Raw genomic sequence first — 26262 nt, 5'->3', positions numbered from 1 at the left:
CAAAGTTTATATGCAGATTGATATCTTGATTCATATCAGGTTAGGTTGAATTTTTTGAAAGTCGAAAATTCTATTTGGTTTACATGTTTACCTCTTTTTTTGCTTCCGATAAAAATAGAGTTACAACTTAAGTCAACCATGGCTTAATTTAAAAAAAAAAAAACAAAAAATATTTTTAACCATTGATTTGATAAATAAGATTTTTTAAATAATTAAAAAATAAGAACCCAATAACCCAATTTGAACACAGATGGGAACTCTATTTTTGTTGTTGTTTATTTATTATTGGAATAATTTAGAGAAGGGAGGGAGAAAAAAAAAAGAAGGTTTTACATTTGGACTCCATCCAGTAGTTACCTGCTACTCTTTGACTTCTCTTCTCCTTTCATTTTCTTCCCATTTTTTATTATTTAAATCCTACAGTGAGAAAATGTTAATTAATTTAATTTTAAAACCTAAGTTTCTCCACCATCATTTTCATCCATTTTTTAATTCCTTTTAAATTCTTCTAATTTCACTTCTTTATTTTTTTTTTTTTTACTAATTTTATTTTTGATTTTCCTCAACCCTCAACCCTCCTCCATATTTTATATTTTACATTTATTTTTATTTTTTTCTTATTATTTTACCATTTATTATTATTATTATATTTAAAATATCATTAGTAATTAATTGATGGCGGTATTAATTATTTAAATTAAAATTATTTATTTGAGAATAATTAAAATATTTAGCGCTAAATAAATTTAAAAACTTAAAATTTAAGACATTATATAAAATATTTTTATTAAGGAATGAGAATTAAATTAGTTAATCTTTTTTAATAATTTGACTTAATAAAATTAATTACATTAAAATTGTAAAAAATAAATAATTAAACAAACATGTCGACTCTTATTTTTCAAACTTTATTTTTTTTAAATTCTTGGTCACCTAAATTGACAAAATTATATGCCACGTGTCAGCACCCTATTCATCAGCCTCATCGTTAAACTAAATCAAACAAACGGCATGTCCGTTCCTACTTCCAATTTACCTTCCTCCGACGACTTTACAACCTCCATTTTCAACGCCCACCTTCTCTCCGACGACTCTTTCTTCTTCCTCTTCTTCTTCTTCCTCTTCTTCTTCTTCCTCTTCTCAGAGATCCCAAATTCAGAACTAAATCTCCACAGATTGCCATTTATGCTTAAACCATTCTCCGATTAACGTCATCCTTCCAGCTTAACTTTTCCCATGGGGCACCACTGTAGTAAAAGCGTTTCTGATATCAGTAACCACGCTGTAATTTCCGGTGGCAGCCATCCAACCGAAGATACCCGGCACTCCAACTCTGTCTCTGCGACAGCGAGCCCATTTTCTAGTCCTCTGCCTTCTGGAATAGCGCCGTCGCCAGCCAGAACAACGAGGAGGAAATTCCGATGGCCTCTACCGCCTCCTTCACCAGCAAAGCCCATCATGGCCATTCTCCGGCGGAAATCACGCAAGGCTTCGATACCAGAGGAAAACCAAATTGGGGAAGAGGGGTTAGGAGAGGTTCAGTTGGATAAAAGCTTTGGGTACTCGACGAACTTTGGAGCGAAGTTCGAGCTCGGGAGGGAGGTGGGGAGGGGCCATTTTGGACATACTTTCTGGGCTAAAGGTAAAAAAGGCGACCTCAAAGGAAAGCCTGTGGCCGTCAAAATCATCTCTAAATCTAAGGTTGGTTTAGTTCAATACTCATTTCTTCACCTCAATCTGTTCCTTCGTTTTGTTCATCTAAAACGTGAGATCCTAATCTAAATCTGCTATAAAATCCATTTACATAAGTGGGAACGAAAGACTTACATTATTTTGATGCCAACTCGCTGCTCGGACTTATTTGGTTTGGCAGATGACATCGACCGTTGGAATCGAAGATGTTCGCCGGGAGGTAAAGATACTGAAAGCATTGTCCGGGCACAAGAATCTGGTCCATTTCCACGGTGCATTTGAAGATGCCAATAACATTTACATAGTTATGGAGTATGTGCTTGTAGATATCTGTTTTTGCCAATAGCCCTGCATTTTCTGATAGCTCAATCAAGTTAATATCAACCCTTTTTCTGAATTTGGTATCAGATTGTGTGAAGGCGGAGAACTGCTAGAAAGAATAGTGTCAAGGTAAAAATGGTTTGATTCATTTACTCTTGAGAAAAAACATCGATCAACTCGATTACAAGTTCATAACGTATACCTGCAGAGGAGGAAGATATCAGGAACAAGAATCGAAAACGATCATTGTGCAGATACTCTGTGTTGTTGCATTTTGTCATCTACAAGGGATAGTGCACCGTGACTTGAAGCCAGAGGTACACATCTTCTTGTAGCTTCAAGTCATTCTTTGGCTTTGAATAAAGTTCCCTATTACTTGTTGTAACTAGCTTTATCCAAATTCACTGTACCAGAATTTCCTTTTTATGAAGAAAGATGAGAACACAGGACTCAAACTCATTGATTTTGGTCTCTCTGACTTCGTCAAGCCAGGTAAATACATGTTGCCCTTGATAATATGTTCTTGCCTCTGTTCAGTTCATTAAACATTTGCATATATTATGAAAGATTGGTGGAGAGAGATTCATATATTACCATCCAAGCTTCTGGGCTGTCCTTGAGAAGTTGCTGCTTTCAATTCCTACTTGATTTTCACTTTGCCATCTCATTAGGGGTGAGACTGTTTTCACAACACCTATAAGTTCTTCTACAGATGAACGTCTGAACGATGTCGTCGGTAGTGCATACTATGTTGCTCCTGAAGTACTCTACAGATCCTACAGTTTTGAAGCAGACATGTGGAGTATTGGTGTCATAGCATATATACTGTTGTGTGGGAGCAGACCTTTCTGGGCAAGAACTGAATCAGGAATCTTCCGCTCTGTGCTAAGAGCCGATCCTAACTTCGATGATTCCCCTTGGCCGACCATCTCTCCAGAAGCTAAAGATTTTGTGAAACGCCTTCTGAATAAAGACCATAGAAAAAGAATGACAGCAGCACAAGCTTTAAGTAAAATCTTCAGGCTCACTTTTTCTAGTACCAATAAAATGTATACAAGTATATTTGTTGATAAGCAAACAATTTCGCACCTTTGATTCACAGCACACCCGTGGTTACGAGATGAAGATCTTGCCGTGCCTTTGGATAACTTCATATACAAGTCAGTTAAGGCATATCTTCGTGCAACTCCTTTCAAGCGTGCAGCATTGAAGGTAATCTGTCACTGCAATTGAACATATCACAAATGGTGCATCAATAACTTTAACGACATCTCTACGTTATTGTAGGCACTTGCAAAAGCTTTGACAGAAGATGAACTTTTCTACCTCAGGACCCAATTCAAGCTTTTGGATCCACAAAATGGATTTGTAACCATTGATAACTACAAAGCGGTTAGGCTCCTGCCATTCTTTTTGCTTCGACGTTTACTTTGTAATCTTTACTGTTGATGCATAAATATTATGAGTTGACCTTATGCAGGCTCTAGTGAGAAACGTAACTGATGCAATGAGAGAATCCAATGTTGCTGACATTCTGAAGATGGTGAGATCACTTTTACTTGGCCTTCAATTTAGACACCTTTTGTGAGATCCCCTATTGATGGGAGAGGACGAGAACGAAATAACCTTTATAAGAGTGTGGAAACCTCTCCTTAGCACGTTTTAAAGCCTTGAGGAGGAAGCTCGAAAGGGAAAGCCCAAAGAGGACAATATCGGCTAGCAATGGGCTTGATTTCCTACAAATGATATCAGAGTCAAACACCAAACGATGTACCAACGAAGAGGTCGAACTCCGAAGGGGGTGGACAAAAAAAGGCGGTGTGCCAACAAGGAAGCTAGGCCCTTAGGGGGTGGATTTGGGGGTCCTACATCGATTGGAGAAGGGAATGAACGCCAGTAAAGACGTTGGGCCCTGAAGGGCAGTAAAGACGTTGGGCCCTGAAGGGGGTGGATTGTTAGATCCACGTCAGTTGGGGAGGAGAACGAAATACCCTTTAAAGGGTGTAGAAACCTCTCCCTATAAAGGGAAGTCCAAAGATGACAATATCTGCTAGTAGTGGGCTTGGTTGTTACACCTTTTATGCATATACCAAAATCAAGTTACATTCTCTGCAACTTTGGCATAATTGGCATAATGCTCTCCGGCCGTGGTTGATATTCTTTTTCACTAACATTTCCAACTTGTATTTAGATGGAACCTCTCGCTAACAAAAGAATGGGCTTTGAGGAGTTCTGCGCAGCTGCAATCAGTGTATATCAGCTGGAGGCTGTTGCAGGATGGGAAAGCATCGCCACCCGAGCTTTCGAGTATTTCGAGCAGGAAGGAAATCGAGTCATTTCAGTACATGAGTTAGTTCAGGTAAGAAACAATTCGACGCTTGGAATTACTACATTTTACACAACTAACAACAGTGAATTGAAGTGCAAGTTTAAAATGTGTTCAGGAAATGAATCTGGGTCCTATAGCTCATTCTTTTCTCCAGAATTGGACAAGAAGTTCTGATGGGAAACTCAGTTTTTTCGGATATACAAGATTTCTACATGGTGTTACAATCCGATACTCTAATACAAGACATTAACACACAGAAGAAGCAGATAGTTCAATAGCTGTACACTTGATTCATTTTTTCTCCTCATTGTATTATCAATTTGATTCCTAGCAGCTTCAAAACACTGAATAAAAGAGGGCCATGCGATTGAGAAACATAAAAAGAAACGAGGATGTACCATGTATTGCATTCTTTCCCATTTCACCGCCCAGTTCTTTATAATCCTTCCTACATGTAAAAACAAGGCAGAGATCAGAATACAGATTTTACTGAGACTTGCCAAACTGATATGCTATATTATGTTCTTTCATTCTCCCAAACTTAAGTGCTCAATTGAAATAAACGTTTGAAGATATAGTTTTCAAGATTTTAGAATTCTTCATTCTGTTTCTTTTTTATGTTTTTCTGTAAACATATGGGTTTAGTCTTGACATATCGAGTTACTTCCAAACGTAATGAATATATGAATAAAAGAAAAGCAATGAAGGGAAACAGGAAAGTAAGAATACTGATGGGGTTGAGGTGGGGTGAGCTGATGTCGTCCATTCCATGTGGGCTATGGGTGGTCATAATTGGGAAGTCAATGATGGCATCTGCAAGACTGTAATGCAATACATACTGTAAGTGGAAGAAGCATAATAATGTTCTAAAGAGAATTTGACTTAGCGTTATTCAAGGGAGGATTTAGTATACACAGAAAAACGCGTCAGCAAAGCTGTAGGTGTCATTGCCAGAAAGAATAATAAAAAGTTATTACATCCTTACAAGCAAAGCAATCTCCACCCACCCCTTTTCCCATGGGATAGAGATCCCTCATTTTTTGAAGTCAAACGGGCCAATTTAGAAAGATAAAAGAGTTCCAATGGTCAAATATCCTTCCGAGAATCAATTTCAGACAGTTTTGATTACGTTATTTGAATTTTAACTAGGAAGAAACAGAGATTAATCATCATGATTGAGGCTGAAGAAGCTCGTATATGATACAACATTCAATGGCAAGCTAGACCATGTTGACAGTGACAATAATTTGAATGTATAAACAGAGGAAATTCCAATTCCACTTCCAGAAAGCAATGGTAACGCATGAATTGCTATTGGTTATGTGTATCAGAAAATTAACAAACAAACGAAGAGGACCCAAAACTAAGAACTAAGGTCGGTATTCATCAATATCAGCAATGGGGATGAGACGAATCCCTAAAACAGGAGATGGGAAGAAGATGATGGGGGTGATGATCGTGATGAATTATGCCCTGGAGAGTACGGAAGTCGTCGACAGGGCAAGGGATGGCGATAGGTCCTTTCTGGTCGAAGCCATACTCGTCTTCGGCCTCCTTCAAGAGCCGAGCGAACAAAGGATGGTTAACATAAATGACAGGAATCACGAACCGCTCTTGCTGTTGGCCGACGAGAATTGCCAAACACCCCTTGGGAGTCTCCACCTTGTTCCGATGATGATGGTGGTGAAAGTGAGGCAAATGAATATGGAAATGGAAATTCAGATGCAGGAGGTGCTGATGCTTGTCGCCACCGCCGCCACCGCCGCCAAACCCCATCGGAATTAGAAGAAAAAGAAGCCGCTGCAGCTGCTGCAATTGGAAGCTTGTCAAAGAGTGAAGATCCAAGCGTGAGAGGAAGAGATGGCGAGGGTGAAGAGATTGAAAGAGGAATCAGTGAAGGAGGAAGGGATGTTGCTCATCGAGGCTTCACCCTAATTCCGATCAACATATATAAAAGTGAAAACACAGCAGAAAAAGGGAACGCCGGAGTGGTGGTAGCGGACGCGTAGTATTTATAGTCGCAAAAATTAAATGGAATTTAATTTCATTTCCAAGTCCGCGTGAAAAAGCAAAGGCGGAACCCCGGGAGATGGCCAGGCCGTCATCTCTCTTTTTTCTTTTTTTTTTAAACTTTATTTTTTATTCCCTTTTTTAAGGGGCATTTATTCTTTTCAAATTAATTTTAATTTTCTCTTTAATAATATTTTTTTTCTCTATTCATCTTTATCTAAATACGTTAAAAATAAATTGAATAATTTATGGAGATAAAGATTAAAATTAAAAAATTAAAAATTTCACAAAATAAAAATTAAAATAGGAGGCGAGGACGAGATGAAAAAGGTTTCCCTATCTTCGCTGCTCAGGTGAACATCTCTATCTGTATCTGTATCTGCAAATAAGCTCTAAATGTTTGTTCGGTTCCAATCCAAGGCTCTATCTATATCAATCAAACGTGCAATTTTGTAGCTCATTAGCTTACTGCAGAAAGACCATTTGGATATAGGATCGTTCACTATGATTTTAGAGGTGTTTATATGACTCGATAACCTAACCACCTCAGATTACTCAACCTAAACCATAAAAATTGCTTGGATTGAGTTGAATTTTTTGAAACCTACTGTCGGTTCATGGTTTGACTTTTTTATTAAGTCAACTCAACCAACTTAAAAATAGAGTTATAATGGAACCTAATCCAACGATAGTTTTAAGATTATAATGAAAATGAATAATATTTCACGTTTGTAACCGATGTTAGTTATACGTCGTGACATGTAATTGTTGAATATTTGATATTTATGAGATTAATTATTATTGTAACGTATGGTGGATAAGTAATATTTTTTAAAATAATTTTTACAACTCAATCGAACTGGACGTTGTTCACAGTTCAAAATTTAAATTGGCTCAAAAGATTTCACCGACCTAACTCGTGTACGACCGACTCACATATTATTTCGATTTGTTTTTCAAACAAAGAAAAATCTATTTATTTGCCGACTAATTTAATTATTATTATTATTGTTATTATTGTTATTTACTTCTGAAATAAATTTTAAAATACATTTTCCAATAACCTCTTATTCTCCTTCTAACGGATTTCGTCGATATTCGTTGCTTCCAGATAGTCAAACATTTAATATTATACCACATTTACTGCTTTTATACGTGTTTCTTTTTTGGATTTTTAAAATTTTTAATTATATTCCTTTTCTTTTACCATGTTTCTATTCAATTTTAAATAATAATAATAATAATAATAATAATAATATTAAACTCATAAAAAAAACAATTTGATTTCATTATAATAATAAATATTCGTTGACTAATAGAAGGATAAATAATTAATTACAACACCGACATGAAGTTAATGTAAATTAATTTTTAGTACCAAAAGGATTACTCGATTCTTATTTCTTTGTTCATTAGGTTGAATATTTAAATATTTAAATGTTTTAAATTAGAAAATAGGAAAAAAAAATCATTTTTATTCTCGACTTAGGTTAAATAGAAAAAAAGAATCAATTTTCGATTTATTGAAAAAAAGTAAGATCTACATGGAAATAATCTTTTATGTGAAAGATCCAGGAGAGAATGATGTTGTCGACATGACTTTTGTGATGAGGAGTTCAAGCACGATTAAAATGTGGTTGAAAGCGGAGAGAAAGTGATGGATAAGGCGATGTTCGCGAATACAAAGGATGTAACGACACCGAGGTCGAAGAGAGAAAACATTAATTTCAACGAGAATGATCCTAAGCCCTGCACGTGCTATTATTTCACCGGAACATGGATAACGTAGTGGTTCGAGCCATATCCATTGAAAACCTTTCTAATGATGATTGAAACAAAAACTTAAAACTGAGTGAATGACAAGCTGAATTAGAATAGAATAAGGAAATAAGCACCCTATGCCAATGCCTTTGCTTTGCTTTGCTGTGCCTTTTCCTCTTTTTCTCCAGCTTTGTGGGCATTGGCGGTACCAAAATCCGGCTGGTTAAATAAATAGACCCTGGATAAGGAGGGTATGCCCTTCTTTTTGCCTTTGAGTTCTTCATTCTCTCATCACTATTCCACCTGGTGCTGCCAAGTTCACCTGGTTTTCAATGAAGGGGTTAACATTGAAAGAAAGCATGTTTCCACGGTAACAACCCATGCCTACCGCTAGTAGATGTTGTCCGTTTTGGCTTGTTACGTATCGCTGTCAGCCTCACGGTTTTAGAATGCGTTTATACTAGGGAAAGATTTATGTAAGATCTCACATTGGTTGGAGAGAGTAACGAAATATTCCTTATAAAAGTGTGAAAACCTCTCCCTAGTAGACGTGTTTTAAAACTAAGACTGACTGCGATACGTAACGGGCTAAAGCGGACAATATCTACCAAATGGTATCAAAGCGCGTCAAGTGGTGTGCCAGCGAGAACGCTGGACCCCAACGGGGTGGATTGTGAGATCCCACACCGGTTGGAGAGGGAAACAAAACATGTTTTATAAGGATATGGAAACCTCTCTCTAGTAGACACGTTTTAAAACCGTGAAGCTGATGGTGATACATAATGGGCCAAAGGGGACAATATATTACTAGCAGTGGATTTGGGTGGTTATAGAATGACTTTTAAAAAAGGTTGATATTGAAGTTAAAACTTCAAACCACCTGGTCTGGAAAACATTCTGTATCATCCTCCCGGTGGACGCTCGAGCTCCATCCTCCAACAGGTTCGATTCCTCTTGCGTAAGGCGCCAGCCAAGAGCCCCCAGATTTTCTTGAGCTTGTTTTAATGTCTTAGCTCCAGGTATGGGTATAGTTCCCTTGGATATGCACCAGTTTATAGCAACCTGTTACCAGCTCAGATCATGTGCATTTGTTTGTCAAAACCACAGTATCTAAAGAAATGCAAATCACATCACAGACAATTCCATTGAAATTAATTACTTGTGGTATTGTCTTGCGCCTTTTCTCTGCAATGTTCCCTAGTGTACTCAGTAAAGGTTCCAATCCTGGTAGAATTTGCCTGAACAGAAGACCTCTGGGAACGCCAATGTGTAAATAGCATGAAATTCAAAGAGAAATGTAAAACAATCCATTGATTTTACCGAGGTCCAGATGGAAGCTTGGAGGGTGAGTATTTTCCTGTAAGCATTCCCAACCCCAAAGGACTGTAAGCGATTAAGCGGATGCCCAAAGAATCACATATCTTCTTAGTCTCCAACTGTTCGTCTCCTATGCTTAGTAAAGAAAATTGCACCTAAAATGAAAGAGTTAGCATTCACAAAGTCCAACTGCCATTCAAGGTTTCCTATGCAGTCATTTAACAGTCATCATTCTTGGAACAAGAACTTTGTGGCAGAAAATAAGAGCAGAGTAACAAGGTTTCCTATAAGAGCATACCCATCATAGGCTGGCTCAGTTGGTGACAAAAGTGAATGGACTTTGAAGAAATGAGTTGAAATCCTATGGTGGGTATCTGTGAGATCCTACCTCGGTTGGAGAGGAGAACGAATTATTTTTTATAAGGATGTGAAAACCTCTCCCTAGCATACGCATTTTAAAAACTTTGAGGAGAAGCCGAAAGAGAAAGTCCAAAGAAGACAATATTTGCTAGCAGTCGGCTTAGACGGTTACCGCCCTCCCTAGAATATTAAAATCTTAGACGATTTCCTTGTGTAATAGCCCAAGTCCACTGCTAGCAGATATTGTCTGCTTTGGTTCGTTATGCATCGCTATCAGCCTCACGATTTTAAAACGCATCTACTAGGGAGAGGTTTCCACATTCTTATAAGGAATGCTTCGTTTTCCACTCCAACTAATATGGGATCTCACAATCATCCCCCTTGGAGACCAACGTTTGGTGTCTGACTCTGATATCATTTCTAATAGTCCAAGCCCACCACTGGTAGATATTGTCCGTTTTAGCCTGTTACGTATGGTCATCAACCTCACGGTTTTAAAACACATCTACTAGAGAAAGATTTCCACACCCTTATAAGGAATGTTTCGTTTCCCACTCCAACTGATATAGGATCTCACACGAATTCTTATCCTCCTAAGATGTTTAGCCTTAAACCATTGGTCAAGTACATGGTGGTTGGTAAGCTTGTTCATACCAAATACCTGAGCAGAGCACAAGGGAACTCCTCGATCTTTTAGGTAGTCATGTATCTTCACCAGTTGCTTTGGTCCATAGTTGCTCACTCCAACTGCTTGAACCAAGCCCTGTAATTCCCCAACTTTATGAGTACAGCATCAAAATGAAACGTATGGTTTCAGATACTCTGAATTCAAGTTTAATGATGAGAAAGTTGAACCCATTTGAGCAGAAATTATAGTGACCTGATCATACATTGCCACTAGTCCATCCCAAAGAGCCATCTCCTGCAAAGGAGCATAATTCGCTGTTGACCAATGTAATTGTCCTATACCAATTTTCTCAATCTGCATCCGATCCAAAGACGCCCTAAATAAAGCTCATTGTCATCCAAAATAAGTGGCAGTAAATTTACAAGTTAAGAAGAAAATAATGATAAAATTTGAGTTGGATCTGAAGCATACTTGCATGCTTTGACAAACTGGCCCGGCGTCAGGCGCCATGGATACGCAGCAAACTTGGTGGCTATCACAATGTCATTTTTCTCTGGAGAATTAGGGTTAGGGCAAACTTAATTCCTTGCGCGCGTTCAATTTCATCAACAAGCCAGAAAATAAATGTTAATACGAATAAGAGAGCAAACAGGACCTTGAGATTCTCGGATGAATTTTCCAAGTAGCTTTTCGCTTTGGCCATTTAATCTTCCAGTACCATAGGAATCCGCCGTATCGAAGAGATTGATTCCGTTCTCCACAGCCAAATTGAAAATCTGTTGAAGCTCAGCGTCCATGGATTCCTGGTAGCCCCACAACAGCTGGTTCCCCCACGCCCAGGTTCCAAATCCCATTGGAGATAAACTGAGAGGGCCCATCTTCACCTGTGATCAAACAGGAACGCCATTGAAGGCAGGGTAGTTTGTTTCCATTCAATTTGGATAATGAATACAGACCTTCTGCCATGGCCAAAAGAGAGGAAGCTTGAGTGGCTTGAAAGCCGCCGGAGAAGAAGAAGAAGAAGAGGAAGCCTTGTTCGATGCGGCCACAGCGAAAGATCTGAAGCAGAAGGAGGGGGTGAATGTGGAGGAAGCCATTCCTGCCATTGTTTGGAGGTCGAGACCTCAAGGTGCAAGTAAAAGGAAGGAGATGAGAAAAACAGTTGAAGATATTTGATTCATTGGTTATGTGGTGGAGCACTCTACTCAGTCATCGGGTCGGGCCCCACAAATTTTAAAATAATTAAAAATATTTAAATTGTGACCAATGTTAATATTACGTCATAAATGTTTAATATTTGAAGATAAATAAATTTATTTTTCAAACGGTCCATCAAATTTATTTTATTTTTTATTTTATATTTGTAGAATAGAAGGAAATTGTAAACACCCTAACTTTAGCTAGGAATGTCCAATATGTGAGATGGACCCGTGGAGGCCTGTATTGAACGGAGAGAAGATTTTCCGTCTAGATAGTGAATGAGAAAGCAGCGGGAAGAGATTTTTCTTTGTTAGATAAATAGGGCTCGAAATGAGAATATATTTCTCGTCCATGCTCCGCTTAATACAAATAATAATTTCTAATAGCACGAGTGAACCCGTAACAATTAAAAGTTATTATCGGAAAATGAAAAGTATTCATTAATTTTTTTTAAAATGACTATTTTTTTCTAAGTAGAATAATCCATAATTATCATTTTTGGTGGATAAGGACGAGGGGCATAAAAGTCATTTAGTAAAAAACGTTTTTGGGCCAAATTTTAGAACAAGTTAAAAGGATTTGAATGTATTTCCTTTTTCAGAAAAAAGGAGAATTTAGGGTCATGTTTTCCAGATTCTCCACGATATGAGATTCGAGGTGCGCGCCATTGGTCTCAAAACAATGGACGCCGTTCCAGTTGGCTATAAAAGACGCATCTGGGTTCGAGAGCTGTTGCATTTTGGGTACTGAAATGGCTATGGAGAAGAGGATTTTTGATTCAGAGGAAGATTTGGCTGTTTCTCTAGCCAAATACATCGCCGATTTGTCCGCGCACTTCGCTAAGAACAGGGGTCTTTTCACCGTGGTTCTCTCCGGTGGATGTTTGATCGAATGCCTCAGGTTCCCTTTTCCAATTCTCTTTCAAATTTGATCGAGATTCAACGTTGTTCAAATTTTAGGGACTTAATCGATTTTTGCTTCTTTTTGGGTGATTCATGAACTGGTTAAGGCGAAATAACTTCTGGGATGTTCGATCCTTTGATGTTTTTAGACTTTTCCTGTTCCATTTGAGATGTTGTGTTGCTTTTTCATGGTTTTTTAGATCTTTGTGTCTCAAATGTTAGGAAATTGGTGGAACCACCCTATGTTGATTCGATAGATTGGTCGATATGGCACATATTTTGGCTCGATGAGAGGGTTGTACCCAAGACTCATGTTGATAGCAACTACAAACTTGCTTATGATGGTTTTCTCTCTAAGGTTATACTAACTTTCTTCATGTTTTTGTTCTTTCTTTGTTCTTGTTTGATGGAAATGGCGTGGTATTTTAGTTCGTGTTCTTGACTGTTCATTTATCCCTTTATAGAGAAATGCCTTAAGAACATTAGCAGACAGTTCATTTTCGAAACAGTTCCTTCATATTTAGAACTTTATTGTTAGGTCCCACGTTGGTTGGAGAGAAGAAAAAAGTATTCTTTTAAGACGGTGGAAACCTCTCCCTATCAGATGCGTTTTAAATTCTTGAGGGGAAGCCTAAAAGGGAAACCCATAGAACAATATTTGTTAGCCATACACTTGGCTATGTGTCAGTGAAGAGGCTGAACCCTGAAAGGGGGTGAATACCAGATGATTTGTCAGCGAGGACGTTGGGCTATGAAGGGGGTGGATTGTGAAAAGATCCCACATCGATTGGAGAGGGGAATGAGTGCCAGTGAGGATGCGGGTCCTCGAAGGGGGTGGATTGTGAAAAGATCCCACATCGATTGGAGAGGGGAATGAGTGCTAGTGAGGATGCGGGTCCTCGAAGGGGGTGGATTGTGAGATCCTGCATCGGTTGGAGAGGGAACAAAGCACTCTTTTTAAGGTAGGTATGGAAACCTCTGCCTAGCAGACGTGTTTTAAAGCCTTGAGGGGAAGCCCAGAAGTGAAAGGTCAAATAGGATAATATCGGTTAGCGGTGAGTTTGGGCTGTTACAAATGGTATCAGAGCCAGACACCGAGTGATGTGCAAGTGAGGAGGTTGAAACCGAAGGGGTGAACACTAGGCAGTGTGCCAGCGAGGACGCTAAGCCACAAAGAGGGGTGGATCGTGAGATCCCACCGATTGGAGAGAGGAATGAGTGTCAGGCGAGGACACTGGGCCCTAAAAGGGTAGATTGTGAGATCTCACATCGGTTGGTGAGGGGAACAAAGCACTCTTTGTAAGGGGCGTGGAAACCTCTCCTTAGCAGATGCATTTTAAAACCTTGAGCGGAAGTCCGGAAGGGAAAATCCAAATACAACAACTAGCGGTGAGCTTGGGCTGTTACTTTCATCTCTATGTAGGTATTTGAAGCACATGGATGCTTAATGACGAGAGAATCCATTTAGAAGAACTTTCCAAGTGTTTAAAAACGTGTTCGTTTCCAGCGTCTTTGATAGCAGGGCATCGAATCGTTCCCTGATGTTTAGTTTTTCTTGTTTATCGTGTTGAGTAGGTTCCCATACCTCCTGATAACGTGTATGCTATCGACGACACACTATCAGCAGAGGGTGCAGCAGAAGAGTACGAAGCTCGTCTGAAGCAGTTGGTGAGTAGCAAAGTGATCGATATCTCATCCAAAAGCGGGTTCCCAAAATTTGACCTGAATCTTCTTGGAATGGGACCAGACGGGCATGTGGCTTCCTTATTCCCAGCTCACCCGCTTCTGAAAGAGAATGAAAAATGGGTTACCTTCATCAAGGACTCTCCCAAGCCGCCGCCAGAGCGTATCACTTTAACCTTCCCAGTTATCAACTCATCGGACTACATTGCGCTTGTGGTGCCTGGCGCCGCCCAAGCAGATGCCGTGGGCGTTGCTTTAGGAGGAGGAAGTGGTCAGAATGGTGAAGCATTGCTGCCTGTTCAGAGGGTCGCTGCTGAAGGCGTCCTGACATGGTTCTTGGACAAGGAGGCTGCTTCCAAGCTGTAATGTAAGAAGAGATGTGTTCATCAGCTCCGTTTTGCTTATGTTAAGCATATGAATAAGAGAGTTGTATTAGTACGTTCGCAATTGAATGTAGTTTTATGCAGGGCAAGAATAAACAAAGATCAAAATCTTTGTATTCGATAGCTTCTTCGTGCTTAGAAAAGGTATTTTTGAGAGCGCGATTGAAATTACTTTTAAAAAATTGTTTTGTTTTTAAGTATCGAAAAAGTTATGGTAAAACAAGTGTATTTTTAAGCACTTGAAAGGCCATTCAAATTACGTAGATATGTATACCTGGTTTTTGTCCTAAATTATTCTACAAGACCCTACGAAAGGGTCGTTTTCTTGCATGTCCTATAAAAAATCGATTAAATCATATGAAGAAAAGAATTTATTTGAAATTGAATAACATGAAAAAAAGAACATATGGAACTCTATATTTTATCCACAAATGCCCCAAATTTGAGAGTAAGGATGTCCATGGAGATGAGGGCATAAAAGGTTTTTCCATACACTCACCTAAAAATATAATATAAAGTTGTGCAAATATAAAATTATATAAATCTACTCATAAATAATTAATGCATAATAAAATTGAAAAACTAAAGGTATTTTAAAAATAAATTAAATTAAAGGTATTCTTAATTTTTTATTTATTTAAGGTATTATGAAAGTTTAAAACTATTTTTAAAAAAAATTAATTTAACTTAATTTATTTCATCTCAATATCTCCATTTGTTCTGTCGGCTTATATTATGGCTTCCGCGTCTCCCTCACTTCCTTCCACGCTTCGTATGCTCTCCTCCACTCTGCGAAGACCTCCGAAGATTTCCTCTCCGCTTCTCTCTCTGTCGCTTCCATCCAAAACCCCTGCTCTCTCCCTCCGCTTCACTCAAATTTTCTCTGGGGTTTCTGGGTTGCATCCCACCAAGAAGCATCTCGGTTTAAGAGCTCTTGCTTCCGCTACCGACATGGCATCGGAGAAGAGGGTTTTTGATTCAGGGGAAGATTTGGCGGTTTCTCTAGCTAAATACACTGCCGATTTGTCGGATCATTTTGCTAAGAACAGGGGCGCTTTCACTGTGGTTCTCTCCGGTGGATCTCTGATTAAATGCCTCAGGTTAGTTATTTGGTTTTTGAATTTGTTGGATTAGGGTTGTGAAATTGGCAATTAGGCGTGCTAATTTCAATTCCTGGACTGTCTTTGGTTTCATTGAGGAGTAATTAAAGAACTGGATTTAGGCTGAACTGTACAATTTTTTCGGAGTTGACTCTTTGTGGTAGTGATGAGATCGAACATGCGGCTTCTTGAGGTTCTCCAGCTTTTGTTTCTGATAGTATAGAAACATGCATGTATGCATAGGTCAATTGCTCGGGATTCAGGAATCACTCTTTGATCTTTTAGGACTTTGCAAAGCTTTCTCGCAATTTTCCTTTGAGATGCAATGTGAAATAGTTGGTAGAACTTTGATTGCTTATGAGATAGGAAGAGCCTCCTTTTCATTTTTAACTTGTAGATGTATCAAATTTCAGGAAATTGGTGGAGCCACCGTATGTTGATTCAATAGATTGGTCGAAATGGCATGTGTTTTGGGTTGATGAGAGAGTTGTACCCAAAGATCACGTTGACAGCAACTACAAACTCGCTTATGATGGATTTCTTTCTCAGGTCATCTTAACTTTTAGATGTTATATATATATACACAGAATGGTGGCATGACATTTTAATTCATGTTCTTTAGAGTTCATTTGTGCCTTAAACCACGGGATTGTCTGAGAGATTTTCAGGAGAACAACTTTTTTCTCATGATTTTTAAAATAGAACTTTGGTGAAATTTTGTTTATGGGGTTTTTTTTTACAATGTGTTTCTTTCTTCTTATTTCCTTTGGTAAGATGATTACCTCTGCAGAAGTTTAATTATTGATTGCTAATCCAAATTAGTTTCTGCTAGGAAGAATAACTCCTCTATGTCAAATTATCTGTTTAACTCCAAACCATTTTCTTAGATTATACTGGTTATTTGAGCTGTATCATATGGCTATTGCAGTCTTATGCTAATTGTAACTCTGTGAAAGATAATAATGTGTTTGATAACTATTTGAGTTTTTTATTTTTGTTTTTGAAATTTAAGCTTATAAACACTATTTCTACTGACGAGGTTCCTTGTTTTGTTATCTACTTACAAATATTTTCGTTTTTGGAACTTGACTATGAATATAGATCTTTCCTTTTGAAAAATGAAAACCATCGAAATCGGAAGGAAACAAACCCATTTTTCAAAAATAGAATACTGAAAACGAATGGTTATCAAACAAGATCTTGGTTTTCCATTTTTACACAATTGAGAGAGCTACAGGCACAGTCAACCACCATGGGGATTACCTCAATGGTCTAACAGACTAGCTTGAATTCGATGGCCCTCAAGGGGCAGCCCTGTTGCTAAGGGCTTGGGGCCTCTTGGTCATATGGGCTTAGAGGTCCGAAATTGAAACCTTCGGGTAAGCTTAATACCAGAGACTCTTGATGTCTCATGGTTGTGGGCCTTGGGGCAGGTACAGGCGGTAAAGGGGAGCAAAACTCCTACTCCTAAAATTTTATGATAATAAGCATCTCATTAGTAGCGAGTTCTTTGTCAACTATTATTGTGATTGTTTTTTTGGATTTGTCAAGGTGTGGATAAGTGGTCCTTAACATCAATGGTTATTTTAAAATAAAAAGGGCAATCAATTTGCTCAAAGGCAAAGGTCACTGCTTTAGACGTCTGAAATATCAAGCTGGGCATATTTGTTTAAGGAGGCTTTTTAATCTTTAATAATAGGGAATCGAATCATTCACTCGTGTTAATATATTCTTTTGTAATTGTGTTATATAGGTGCCAATTCTCCCCGGTCACGTTTATGCTATTAATGATGCACTATCTGCTGAGGGTGCAGCTGAAGATTACGAAACCTGCCTGAAGCATTTGGTAAATACCAAAGTGGTCGATGTCTCAGCAGCAAGCGGGTTCCCGAAATTCGATCTTATGCTTCTTGGTATGGGCCCAGATGGGCATGTGGCTTCTTTATTCCCAGGCCATCCCCTTCTCAATGAAAGTCAGAAATGGGTTACCTACATCAAGGATTCCCCTAAACCACCCCCAGAGAGAATCACTTTTACCTTCCCAGTTATCAACTCATCAGCATACATCGCACTTGTAGCGCCTGGTGCTAGCAAGGCCGACGCTGTGTATACTGCACTAGGAGGAGGAAGTTCTCAGAATTCTGAAACATTACCTGTTCAGAGGGTTGCTCCTGAAGGGGCTTTGACATGGTTCTTGGACAAGGATGCTGCTTCCAAGCTCTAATGTTAAAGAGATATGTGAGTCTGAGCTGATCTAATCTAAGTTATTATGCATTTGAATAAGAGATTCTGTATGTTCATCAGAACCTGGGGTAAGTTTGTGGGAGTTTTCCATCCCATTCCTTGAAAAGAGAGGACGCAAAATTGAATAGGCGTGGAGAAAACATACTGGAGGATCTCGGTCTTCGATGACGTATGAGAATGGATCGGATCCTCCTCTATCAGCTACGACTTTTGGGAGAGTTTGTTGATCGGATCCTCCTCTATCAGCTACGACTTTTGGGAGAGTTTGTTCATCTTTCCTACGTTGTTCATGGTTTTTGTTTAAATTAGTCAATGAATTCTGAACAAAGGCGTTAAAGATTTGAGGTAAGTGAATGTAGGAGCATGAGGGAGATATGAAGAGTGTGAGCTTGGGGTTGATGATGCTGATGGGTATCAGAGGAAAAGGGAACACTTTTATGATTGGTCTTGGTTTGCTTTAGGGAGAGGCCTTGATTTACAAGACACTGCCAAAGTGTGTTGTGTCACTATCTCACTACAATATAGCGCTAGCTTTGGTCCTAAATTGTTCCCCAACATCCCTCTTGGCCTTCAATTTTGCTAAAGCTATCATTTTCAAGCCCTACCAAAAATCTATCTTCAATATTTTGACCCATTTCCTTTCTCTCTCTCTCTCTTCCTTTTTGGATATACAAATCAACTTGAGGATAATTCAACTAGTCAAAGGTATATGTGATTGATCATAGGTTTGAACCTTACCCATCGTTGGAATTAATTCAACTGATTGAATGTATCAACTTGAGCATAATTCATTAGTTAAAACATATGTGACTAAGGCAAGAATCCCGGGGTTTTGCTAAAAAGGGAATGCCTTTTTCTTTTCTATTGTTTCTTTTTCATCTTTTAAAAGCAAAAGCAATCCACTTTGTTGACTCTTCTTTGGGGATTCCAATTCTCTTCCCACAAGCCAAGCTAAATTAATTTCCATTTTATTTAATTTTTTAATTTTTTAATTTAGACCCAAAATTAGTGGTTGACGCTTTAAAAGCTTGATTTTGAAGAAACAAGTTTCAATTATGGTTTTGTAATTTAATTTGGAAATTTGTTCAGAGAACATTATAATTCAAAGTTGGTCAAAAAACTCAAATTTATTCAAACCTTTATCAGTCAATTTCCATATTATTTTAATATCTAAATAATTAAGAGATAACGACGTCGTTTCCGTGTCACACCTCATTTCGGACAAATTTCTATCATTTTTTGTTTTTAATTTCCACTCTTTCTCTCTCTTCCTCAAAGACCACACCAGAGAGAGAGAGAGAGAGAGAGAGAGAGAGAGAGAGAGAGAGAGAGTGTCACGGAGAAGAGCGGAGAGAGAAGTTTTGTCGTTAAGAGGGAAAGTCGTTGAAGCCGAAGGAATCAAAGCAGTTGGGTTTCTGTTGGTTGGGACTTAAGGAGAACAGGAGCTCTCTTCTTTTCCTTTTCAATTTCCACTTCATGTTCATCATTGCCTCCGCCATCACCTCCGCCTTCTCCGGTGCCGGCGTTCGATTTCGATTCCGGCAAATGTCTGCGCCTTCCCGGACCTCTACGTGTTTCGCTCTTCCATTTCTTGATCGATGCCATGACTGACTTTCTCCTCAGAAATCTATATATTTAAAACCCTAGTTAGAAGGCCTTAAAGGATTTACAAAACATTTTACCCTCATACTCGATGAAAGCTCTGCGGAGAACTCAAACTTCGTCCTCATCCAATTCCAATTCCAATTCTTCTCCTCCTTCCTTGTCATGGGTTCACTTGCGTTCCGTTTTAGTGGTTGTCAACTCCTCTTCGCCATCTTCTACTTCTTCCTCCGATCGGTGAGTAACTCTTTTAGCTGCCCTTTAATTGGGGTTCTGGTTTTAGTTCACGATTTAGATCTCGATCTTAATCTGCCAAACTCTGTTTTTTTGTCTTCTTTTTGTGGTTAATTTCAGTCTGATCAAGGTGTCCTTGAAGATCCATGTGCTATTTATTTCGTTTCCTGCTTTGGTTCTATTTTCAATTTATTTTAGCTGTTCGACGGTTGTTGAATTCTGATGGTTGTGAGGAGCTTTTTTAACTTTGTGTTCGTGGTGCATTTTGGCTATTAATAGCTTCTTGTTACAAACCATTTTTTGAGGGTCTTGATCGTGTACAAATCTGGCTGATTATTTTGAATAGGTCTGTTGCGCCCTTGTATGAATCAAGTTGATTACATTTTCCTTTTTGAAATTGAAGGGTGTTTTCTTCTTCCTTTTTGAAATTGAAGGGTATTTTCTTCTTCCTTTCCACCCCTCTTTTGATTCGGATTTGACAAGAATTCAACTGTTTTACTTTTTGCGTTTGAAACCTTTGGAATGGAATGTCCCAGTAAAGGGATATAAGCATGTTAGGGACATGATCGCCTTTACCGTGTAAACATGGTTAGGGTTTCGGAATCCTTGCTTGAGGAGTCCGTAAGTTACTGTGATCCTGATGTCATGCATCTCATTGGGAGTTTTGTAATTATGTTCATGCATTCTTATTTAAACATTTCGTTGCAAAGTTGGAATTTCTCAACCCCATAACTCAGAAGGTTGATAATTGTCTTGCCTTAAAATTTATGTTGCAAATATTATCAGATGACTTCAATCCTTCTGACTTGGATGGATGGAATTCAGATACTCTTATAAGATTTGAGGGAGGGACTACTTAAGTTATTACTTGTTTTGGTTTGTTTTAATTTGTTCCAGTGTGTTGTTGCCATGTATTTTTTTTAATTTCCTGATAACTGCTGATAATTTCAACATGTTGATACCTTAAAAATTCAAGAAAATTAAACCTGCAATGAATTGAAATGTTGATTCTTGTTCGGAAGCCATACATTCTGTTACTTGTCTGGTTTAATAACAACTGCAGTTGAATTTTGTCCCAACCAAAGGACTTCTAGAATTTTATTCTTAGTGGCATTCCTTTTGATTTCAGGAATCGTCTCAAATCACCATGGTCGCGTCGAAAAAGAAAACATGCACTTTCACCCCGTCATTGGAAAAATGTGTTTAATCCAGATGGGAAACTCCGTGACTGTGGAATTAAGTTTCTAAAAAAAGTTCGCAGTAGAGTAAGTCAAAATTATCTTCTACTGTCTACTGCTCTTTTAAGATCTGGTGGAAGTTTCATTATCTCAATTCATGCAATTTGTGATTTAGGGTGTTGATCCAAGTATTCGGGCGGAGGTTTGGCCCTTCCTTCTTGGAGTGTAAGTTTCACTCACCCTCTCGGTTTCTGTCCATTACTTTCATTATAAATGGCCGACATGTTTGAAGTAGAACTATTCTGTTCCCTTGTGAATGAGATTGCATGTTCTAAAATTATTGATTTTGTCGACATTATCTTCATGATACTATCAGTAGTGTTAATTTTATTGGTGACTTGTTTTTAAAACTTTTATCAGTTTGTTTCTGAGCATAGAATGCATCTTACACTGTCTACTATCTTATACTACTCAAGCCATTTCTATGGGTCGATGTTAATCAATCTTAATTAGATGGCCTGATTCAGCAAGGTCGAGTGTCCTCAATTCAAGTGGGATCGATGGGTTTTGGTCAATGTTTTAAAAGCCTGTTATAAACTGATTGATTTATTGATATTATCTTCAAAATACTGTTAAAATTGTTAATTTGTTTGTTAGTGATTTATTATTGTTAATTTTTACTAGTTTGTTTCTGGGAAATATAATGTCTTACGCTGTCAAGTTTCTTATACAACTCAAGCTATTTCCATGGGCCAATGTCAACGTATCTTAATTAGATGACCTAATCGAGCAATGTCAAGTATCTTACCCAGTTCAAGCGAGGTTATTGGTTGTAATCATGGTTTAAAAGGCTAACAACAGGGTCAAAGATTCTCTTTCAAGGATATGAAGCATAAGCATTGAGGTAGCATGAGGAGTCTTGACTTTAAAAACTAAAATCTATAAATTGTGCAAGTGTATAAACAGGTCGTGAAAAAGAAATAATGTCTATCGATTATCACTTTAATAAGTAAAAATTCTAGAAGGTCATTCTAAACCTCATTACTATTACTGAGTTTTCTGTGATAGGCATCTTGTTTAGGATACTCTTGAAATACACACTAACACACACACAGATTATGAGAAACATAACAGAATTTCATTCAGAAGGGATCAGCAAAATAAATAAATAAATAAATAAATAAAAGAGGAAACAGAAAACAACCTAAGAGACAAGGACAACGACAAGGGAATAAGGCAACCTTTTTCCTCAGCTCTCTTGTAGTAATATTTCATACCATCTATGAAATATTTTCATTAAATTTTTTGTTCTTTAGAACCTTGGTAGTATAAGTAATAACCACAACTTACAATACAAGTACCATAACCCCTGTCATTAGACATTTTGGTGAATTTTTATATTTTTGAAGGATAGGAGAACCAAAAACTATTTTCCGACATCATTGGAGGACTAAAGAATTCAAACCTTTGTTTATTCTCATTGGAAGTGCCAGCTTCTTCTATAATAGCATTAATCATAGCCTTTTCTCATTGGAATGCTGGCCTGTTCTAAAGTCTCTTATGATTCAACGAAGCCATAAACCTAAAAGTTCGAGTCTTGCCTTGACAAATATATTGTTTAAAGTGATTATTAAAATATATGAATATTTAAAAATGATGTGTCATCATCCTGTTCATTTCTTAAGATTTTGGTAGAATGAAATGTCTATACATACCTTGTATCTGTGTCTTTCTTGGATGAGTTGTTCATTAATAATGGTTAGGGTGGCTTTGTTGACCTGTCTTATCCCATACCACAGGGAATACATTTTCCTTGCCTCATGATAAACGTATATGTAAAAAGAGACTTGGATCTTGCAGTTTGCTTCAAAATGTCTGATTAATTCTTTGTTATACACTTGCACTTGGTTGTACATGGAATGGAATATATGACAAGAAGTAGATAGCCCTCACTGGTTCATTGCCTTTTAGCTTCAACTTCATAAGATTGTTTCATTTGAATTTCCTAATTCAGCTGTATGATGAATGTTGGATATTTCTGTGTAGTGTGTACATGAACAAAGACACTATTAACGAAGAAGGGGAAGTTAGGCCCTCGTAAATATGAGTTCCTAAACTTAAGCAAAATGTTAGTGGGATTCCATTTCAAGTGATTGACTCAACCAGCTGCGAGATTATTTAGGGATAAATTGTGTTTTATATGTTGCTTCAGTTATGTTAATATTTTTTATGAAATCATTTGAATAATGCCTTATTGAAGCCTGAAATTGATCGACATATAACTATACCATCCTGTTCTGATGCTTAATCTTATTGCGATATTTTCTTGTCTATATTGCTTTTGAAGCTCTGAATTTCTGCGGTTCAAATACTGAAACACAGAGTTTCTAGTTTTTGCTGTTGCATTGATTTGATTCGACTGACCCTATGATTTCGAACAGCTATGACCTCAAGAGCTCTAAAACGGAAAGGGATATTGTAAAGACTCAAAAAAGGTACTTACTATATCTTTTTAAATTTTCATTTAGTATTTACACTGGATTCTTTATGCAGTACTTTAGACTGTTACAAGAGATCTCTCTCTCTTTCTTCATTGACATCCATCTATCACGGATTTTGTTTTACAATTTTAATGTTTTTGATGCAGAAAGGAGTATGAAAAACTTCGTAAACAGTGCAGGCGGTTAATAAAACGTAGGAATGAAAGCTCTAAGTGGAATGAATTTAGGGACATGATTGATGGGGAAAATGGCTTTCTTGTCCGAGACATAGATTCTCCTATTTCTGAAGACGGGGTTAGTGCTAGAGAGTCCATTTCAAGTGAAGAAAGGTGCTCCAATGTTGAATTCTTAGATGAAGCCTTCTGCCCTTTGTTGGAAGGGGAGGGGAATTCAAGATGGATAACATCTGATGGTTTTTTGGTACTGAATTCAGATTCGTCGGATTCAGACTCCTCAGATGACTTGGATGTTACTCAAACCTTTCCCTCCACGGATGGAATGGAAGAGCCTTATCTTGATACGACGGCCAAGGAAAATTCTTCTCCCTCAAGGACTGAGGTCTTACCTAATAGTGAAGATTTTACAACATGGCAGCGGATTATTCGACTTGATGCACTTCGTTCTAACTCAGAATGGGTACCATACTTGTCATCATCTCAAGCAATGGTTTCGAATGACAGAGCTAGGGAGTACGCTGAAGCTGTTGGTTTAGTTGATTACGACCATCTAGAACCTTGTATGATTTTCCATGCTGCAAGGCTAGTGGCAATTCTTGAAGCATATGCTCTCTATGACCCTGAAATTGGTTATTGTCAAGGCATGAGCGATCTACTCTCTCCTATCATAACCGTGATTTCAGAGGATCACGAGGCATTCTGGTGTTTTGTTGGTTTCATGCACAAGGCTCGCCACAACTTTAGGCTCGATGAGGTTGGCATTATAAGGCAATTAAATATAGTCTCCAAGATTATTAGGTGCAAGGACTCGCACCTTTACAAGCACCTGGAGAAACTTCAGGCCGAAGATTGCTTTTTCGTTTATCGGATGGTTGTGGTGCTATTCAGAAGGGAGTTGACATTTGAGCAGACGTTATGTCTGTGGGAAGTTATGTGGGCTGATCAGGCAGCCATAAGGGCTGGAATAGGGAAGTCTGCATGGAGCCGGATAAGGCAACGAGCTCCCCCAACAGATGATTTACTGCTCTATGCGATAGCTGCTTCAGTACTACAGAGAAGAAAACTGATCATAGAGAAGTATAATAGCATGGATGAAATTCTGAGGGAATGTAATAGCATGGCTGGGCACCTTGATGTGTGGAAGCTTCTCGACGGTGCACACGATTTGGTGGTAACTTTACACGACAAGATAGAGACGTCCTTCCAATAAGTGACGGGTCCATTTTCATTTTCATTTCCATTCTAGTTTTCACTAACCTGTTGGTATGGTAGTCTTGGCTGTTGGGGTCCTGAAAAGGGTGGGAACTTGGGGCCATTTCGTTATGCTGTCGGAACTGCAGCTTACAATGAAAAGCTCCTAAGTTAGAATATCTGTTTGGGTTAGTGCACATACTATAAAACCTCAAAAGTTAAGGCATCATAGCAAGCAGGCATTCATTCAAATGATGAAGAAAACCAGTTGGCTTGTGTCTGAAATATACGAGGTGAGACGATGGCGAATCAGTGAAGTTTCTGTGGGATGATATGTTTAGAATAGAACCGAATCCAATGATTCATGGAAACGCCTGTTTTCGTATCAAAACTTATCAACTCGCCATTCCTGTGTTCGCATATATGTCTCAAACAAGTCATGTTGCTTTGCTTTGTGGTGTAAGTTATATGAACTTCTGACCTATAGTGTTTGTGTGATATCTTATACTTGACTTAATTCAAGTATTCGTTTTTCCTTTTGTTAAAAGTATTGATCTGATAGGTATCTCTATTTATGTTAGACAACATGATTATAGATTAACAATCAGCCAACGAAGTGTTTGTAGTCTTCCTTTCCCTAAATGAAGCCTCGCTTTTCTATTTGAAGCCGTTGTTCCATAAATGAAACTCGACTTGATTGAAAATTAACTACATTTAATGTCTATTTTGAAATTTTTCTGTAGTCTCAAATAGCATGGTAGGATTCATACCATTTAGTGGCAAGTGAAAGTTTGGGTAAAAAAATGCAAACGATAATAATTGGCTACGAAACAAGGACATGAATGTTTCAAAGGGTCGTCCAGTGTAGCATAGCTTGGATCTTTGTCTTGTCAATCTCACAGCCCGCTTGGATCTTTGTCTTGTCAATCTCAGCTCTAGCGGTAGAAATCCAATGACCAACATATTCAACGCAGACCATAATTTAGATTGACACACAATTTATGTTCCGTTAATAATGAGAAAATTGAGAATAAATGTGTTCAATGAGCATCCAAATTAGAGCTGCAGATAAAAATATCATCATAGAATATAAAGACGAATATGCAAAAATAAGGATAAAAAATTTATTCACGAAAGGCTTGAAAGTGGTCAATGCATTAGTGACAACTTGCTTCTTGTTGCCTATTGAAACATTCAAACATAGATTACCATCTAAAACCATTACAAATTTTGGGTGGATAATGATAATCGAGAGCTCTAAAGGTTACATTTACGTAGTAAATTATGGTCATAAAATATGAAAGTTACTACTCTTGGAATATCTTAGGGAAGGTGAAAGGTTTTATTTTGAGGCTATAAAAAGTCATGTATGTCATATTTGTAAAGTAGCTTGAAAAAACGTAGTAAAAAGAACATTTGTGCTTTTTTGGGCTAAGTTTCTTTACAATTC

The 26262-nt window shown here is 38.0% G+C and overlaps 6 protein-coding genes and 2 long non-coding RNA genes across 12 annotated transcripts; 6 read left to right on the top strand and 2 right to left on the bottom strand.

Annotated features, from left to right (window-relative positions):
• The first annotated feature begins 881 nt into the window (after nt 1-881).
• On the top strand, nt 882-4879 carry LOC111430287 (CDPK-related kinase 4). Of its 2 annotated transcripts, XM_023066482.1 has the most exons (11): nt 882-1701; nt 1874-2004; nt 2101-2142; nt 2222-2330; nt 2427-2505; nt 2726-3022; nt 3116-3225; nt 3301-3405; nt 3494-3556; nt 4205-4372; nt 4458-4879. In XM_023066482.1, the coding sequence occupies exons 1-11, from the start codon at nt 1237-1239 to the stop codon at nt 4590-4592; spliced, it is 1704 nt and encodes a 567-aa protein (XP_022922250.1). In that variant the 5' UTR covers nt 882-1236; the 3' UTR covers nt 4593-4879. The 2 variants fall into 2 exon arrangements, with proteins under 2 accessions (XP_022922250.1, XP_022922249.1); XM_023066481.1 differs by having other exon boundaries at nt 4205-4879.
• LOC111430289 lies at nt 1230-3669 on the bottom strand. 4 transcript variants are annotated; one of them, XR_002708311.1, is made up of 4 exons: nt 3340-3669; nt 3103-3236; nt 1828-2976; nt 1230-1743 (listed from the first exon to the last, which is right to left on the bottom strand). It is a non-coding gene; the product is annotated as an uncharacterized LOC111430289 (long non-coding RNA). The 4 variants fall into 4 exon arrangements; XR_002708310.1 differs by having other exon boundaries at nt 1230-1737; XR_002708308.1 differs by having other exon boundaries at nt 1230-2119; nt 2216-2976.
• Nucleotides 4880-5664: 785 nt separating the features above from the next.
• Nucleotides 5665-6322, top strand: LOC111430288. The gene has a single exon (XM_023066483.1). The coding sequence runs from the start codon at nt 5741-5743 to the stop codon at nt 6125-6127; it is 387 nt and encodes a 128-aa protein (XP_022922251.1). The 5' UTR covers nt 5665-5740; the 3' UTR covers nt 6128-6322.
• A 1685-nt stretch (nt 6323-8007) lies between these two features.
• On the bottom strand, nt 8008-11597 carry LOC111430205 (pyridoxal reductase, chloroplastic). The gene is made up of 9 exons (XM_023066369.1): nt 11375-11597; nt 11074-11302; nt 10890-10971; nt 10671-10794; nt 10452-10553; nt 9434-9585; nt 9273-9366; nt 8994-9175; nt 8008-8435 (listed from the first exon to the last, which is right to left on the bottom strand). The coding sequence occupies exons 1-9, from the start codon at nt 11522-11524 to the stop codon at nt 8432-8434; spliced, it is 1119 nt and encodes a 372-aa protein (XP_022922137.1). The 5' UTR covers nt 11525-11597; the 3' UTR covers nt 8008-8431.
• A 645-nt stretch (nt 11598-12242) lies between these two features.
• Nucleotides 12243-14801, top strand: LOC111430207 (probable 6-phosphogluconolactonase 4, chloroplastic). Its single transcript, XM_023066371.1, has 3 exons — nt 12243-12518; nt 12743-12878; nt 14096-14801. Exons 1-3 carry the CDS (start codon nt 12370-12372, stop codon nt 14567-14569), a joined length of 759 nt encoding a protein of 252 aa, XP_022922139.1. The 5' UTR covers nt 12243-12369; the 3' UTR covers nt 14570-14801.
• LOC111430212 lies at nt 12885-13718 on the top strand. Its single transcript, XR_002708298.1, has 3 exons — nt 12885-13065; nt 13231-13233; nt 13487-13718. It is a non-coding gene; the product is annotated as an uncharacterized LOC111430212 (long non-coding RNA).
• Nucleotides 14802-15313: 512 nt separating the features above from the next.
• On the top strand, nt 15314-18564 carry LOC111430206 (probable 6-phosphogluconolactonase 4, chloroplastic). The gene is made up of 3 exons (XM_023066370.1): nt 15314-15686; nt 16100-16235; nt 17440-18564. The coding sequence occupies exons 1-3, from the start codon at nt 15322-15324 to the stop codon at nt 17908-17910; spliced, it is 972 nt and encodes a 323-aa protein (XP_022922138.1). The 5' UTR covers nt 15314-15321; the 3' UTR covers nt 17911-18564.
• A 654-nt stretch (nt 18565-19218) lies between these two features.
• Nucleotides 19219-25359, top strand: LOC111430199 (GTPase-activating protein gyp7). Its single transcript, XM_023066365.1, has 5 exons — nt 19219-19769; nt 20896-21031; nt 21120-21169; nt 23386-23439; nt 23592-25359. Exons 1-5 carry the CDS (start codon nt 19624-19626, stop codon nt 24829-24831), a joined length of 1626 nt encoding a protein of 541 aa, XP_022922133.1. The 5' UTR covers nt 19219-19623; the 3' UTR covers nt 24832-25359.
• The last annotated feature ends 903 nt before the right edge of the window (nt 25360-26262 follow it).

This window comes from Cucurbita moschata, unplaced genomic scaffold (assembly GCF_002738365.1).
Source record: "Cucurbita moschata cultivar Rifu unplaced genomic scaffold, Cmos_1.0 Cmo_Scf00033, whole genome shotgun sequence".
Taxonomy (NCBI): domain Eukaryota; kingdom Viridiplantae; phylum Streptophyta; class Magnoliopsida; order Cucurbitales; family Cucurbitaceae; genus Cucurbita; species Cucurbita moschata.
The sequence above is the reverse complement of the archived record's forward strand: the minus strand, read 5'-3'. Positions and strand labels throughout refer to the sequence as shown.

Coding starts and splice junctions, on each gene's coding strand:
- LOC111430287 (XM_023066481.1), top strand. CDS start 1,237: ATGGGGCACCACTGTAGTAAAAGCGTTTCTGATATCAGTAACCACGCT. Junction 2,143..2,221: donor CTAGAAAGAATAGTGTCAAG/GTAAAAATGGTT, acceptor GTATACCTGCAG/AGGAGGAAGATATCAGGAAC. Junction 3,023..3,115: donor GACAGCAGCACAAGCTTTAA/GTAAAATCTTCA, acceptor TTTGATTCACAG/CACACCCGTGGTTACGAGAT.
- LOC111430288 (XM_023066483.1), top strand. CDS start 5,741: ATGGGGATGAGACGAATCCCTAAAACAGGAGATGGGAAGAAGATGATG.
- LOC111430205 (XM_023066369.1), bottom strand. CDS start 11,524: ATGGCAGGAATGGCTTCCTCCACATTCACCCCCTCCTTCTGCTTCAGA. Junction 9,586..10,451: donor TTCCCTTGTGCTCTGCTCAG/GTATTTGGTATG, acceptor CTTTCATTTTAG/GTGCAATTTTCTTTACTAAG. Junction 9,367..9,433: donor AAGCTTCCATCTGGACCTCG/GTAAAATCAATG, acceptor TGGCGTTCCCAG/AGGTCTTCTGTTCAGGCAAA.
- LOC111430207 (XM_023066371.1), top strand. CDS start 12,370: ATGGCTATGGAGAAGAGGATTTTTGATTCAGAGGAAGATTTGGCTGTT. Junction 12,519..12,742: donor TGTTTGATCGAATGCCTCAG/GTTCCCTTTTCC, acceptor CTCAAATGTTAG/GAAATTGGTGGAACCACCCT. Junction 12,879..14,095: donor ATGATGGTTTTCTCTCTAAG/GTTATACTAACT, acceptor CGTGTTGAGTAG/GTTCCCATACCTCCTGATAA.
- LOC111430206 (XM_023066370.1), top strand. CDS start 15,322: ATGGCTTCCGCGTCTCCCTCACTTCCTTCCACGCTTCGTATGCTCTCC. Junction 15,687..16,099: donor TCTCTGATTAAATGCCTCAG/GTTAGTTATTTG, acceptor ATCAAATTTCAG/GAAATTGGTGGAGCCACCGT. Junction 16,236..17,439: donor ATGATGGATTTCTTTCTCAG/GTCATCTTAACT, acceptor TGTGTTATATAG/GTGCCAATTCTCCCCGGTCA.
- LOC111430199 (XM_023066365.1), top strand. CDS start 19,624: ATGAAAGCTCTGCGGAGAACTCAAACTTCGTCCTCATCCAATTCCAAT. Junction 19,770..20,895: donor TCTACTTCTTCCTCCGATCG/GTGAGTAACTCT, acceptor TTTTGATTTCAG/GAATCGTCTCAAATCACCAT. Junction 21,032..21,119: donor TAAAAAAAGTTCGCAGTAGA/GTAAGTCAAAAT, acceptor TTTGTGATTTAG/GGTGTTGATCCAAGTATTCG.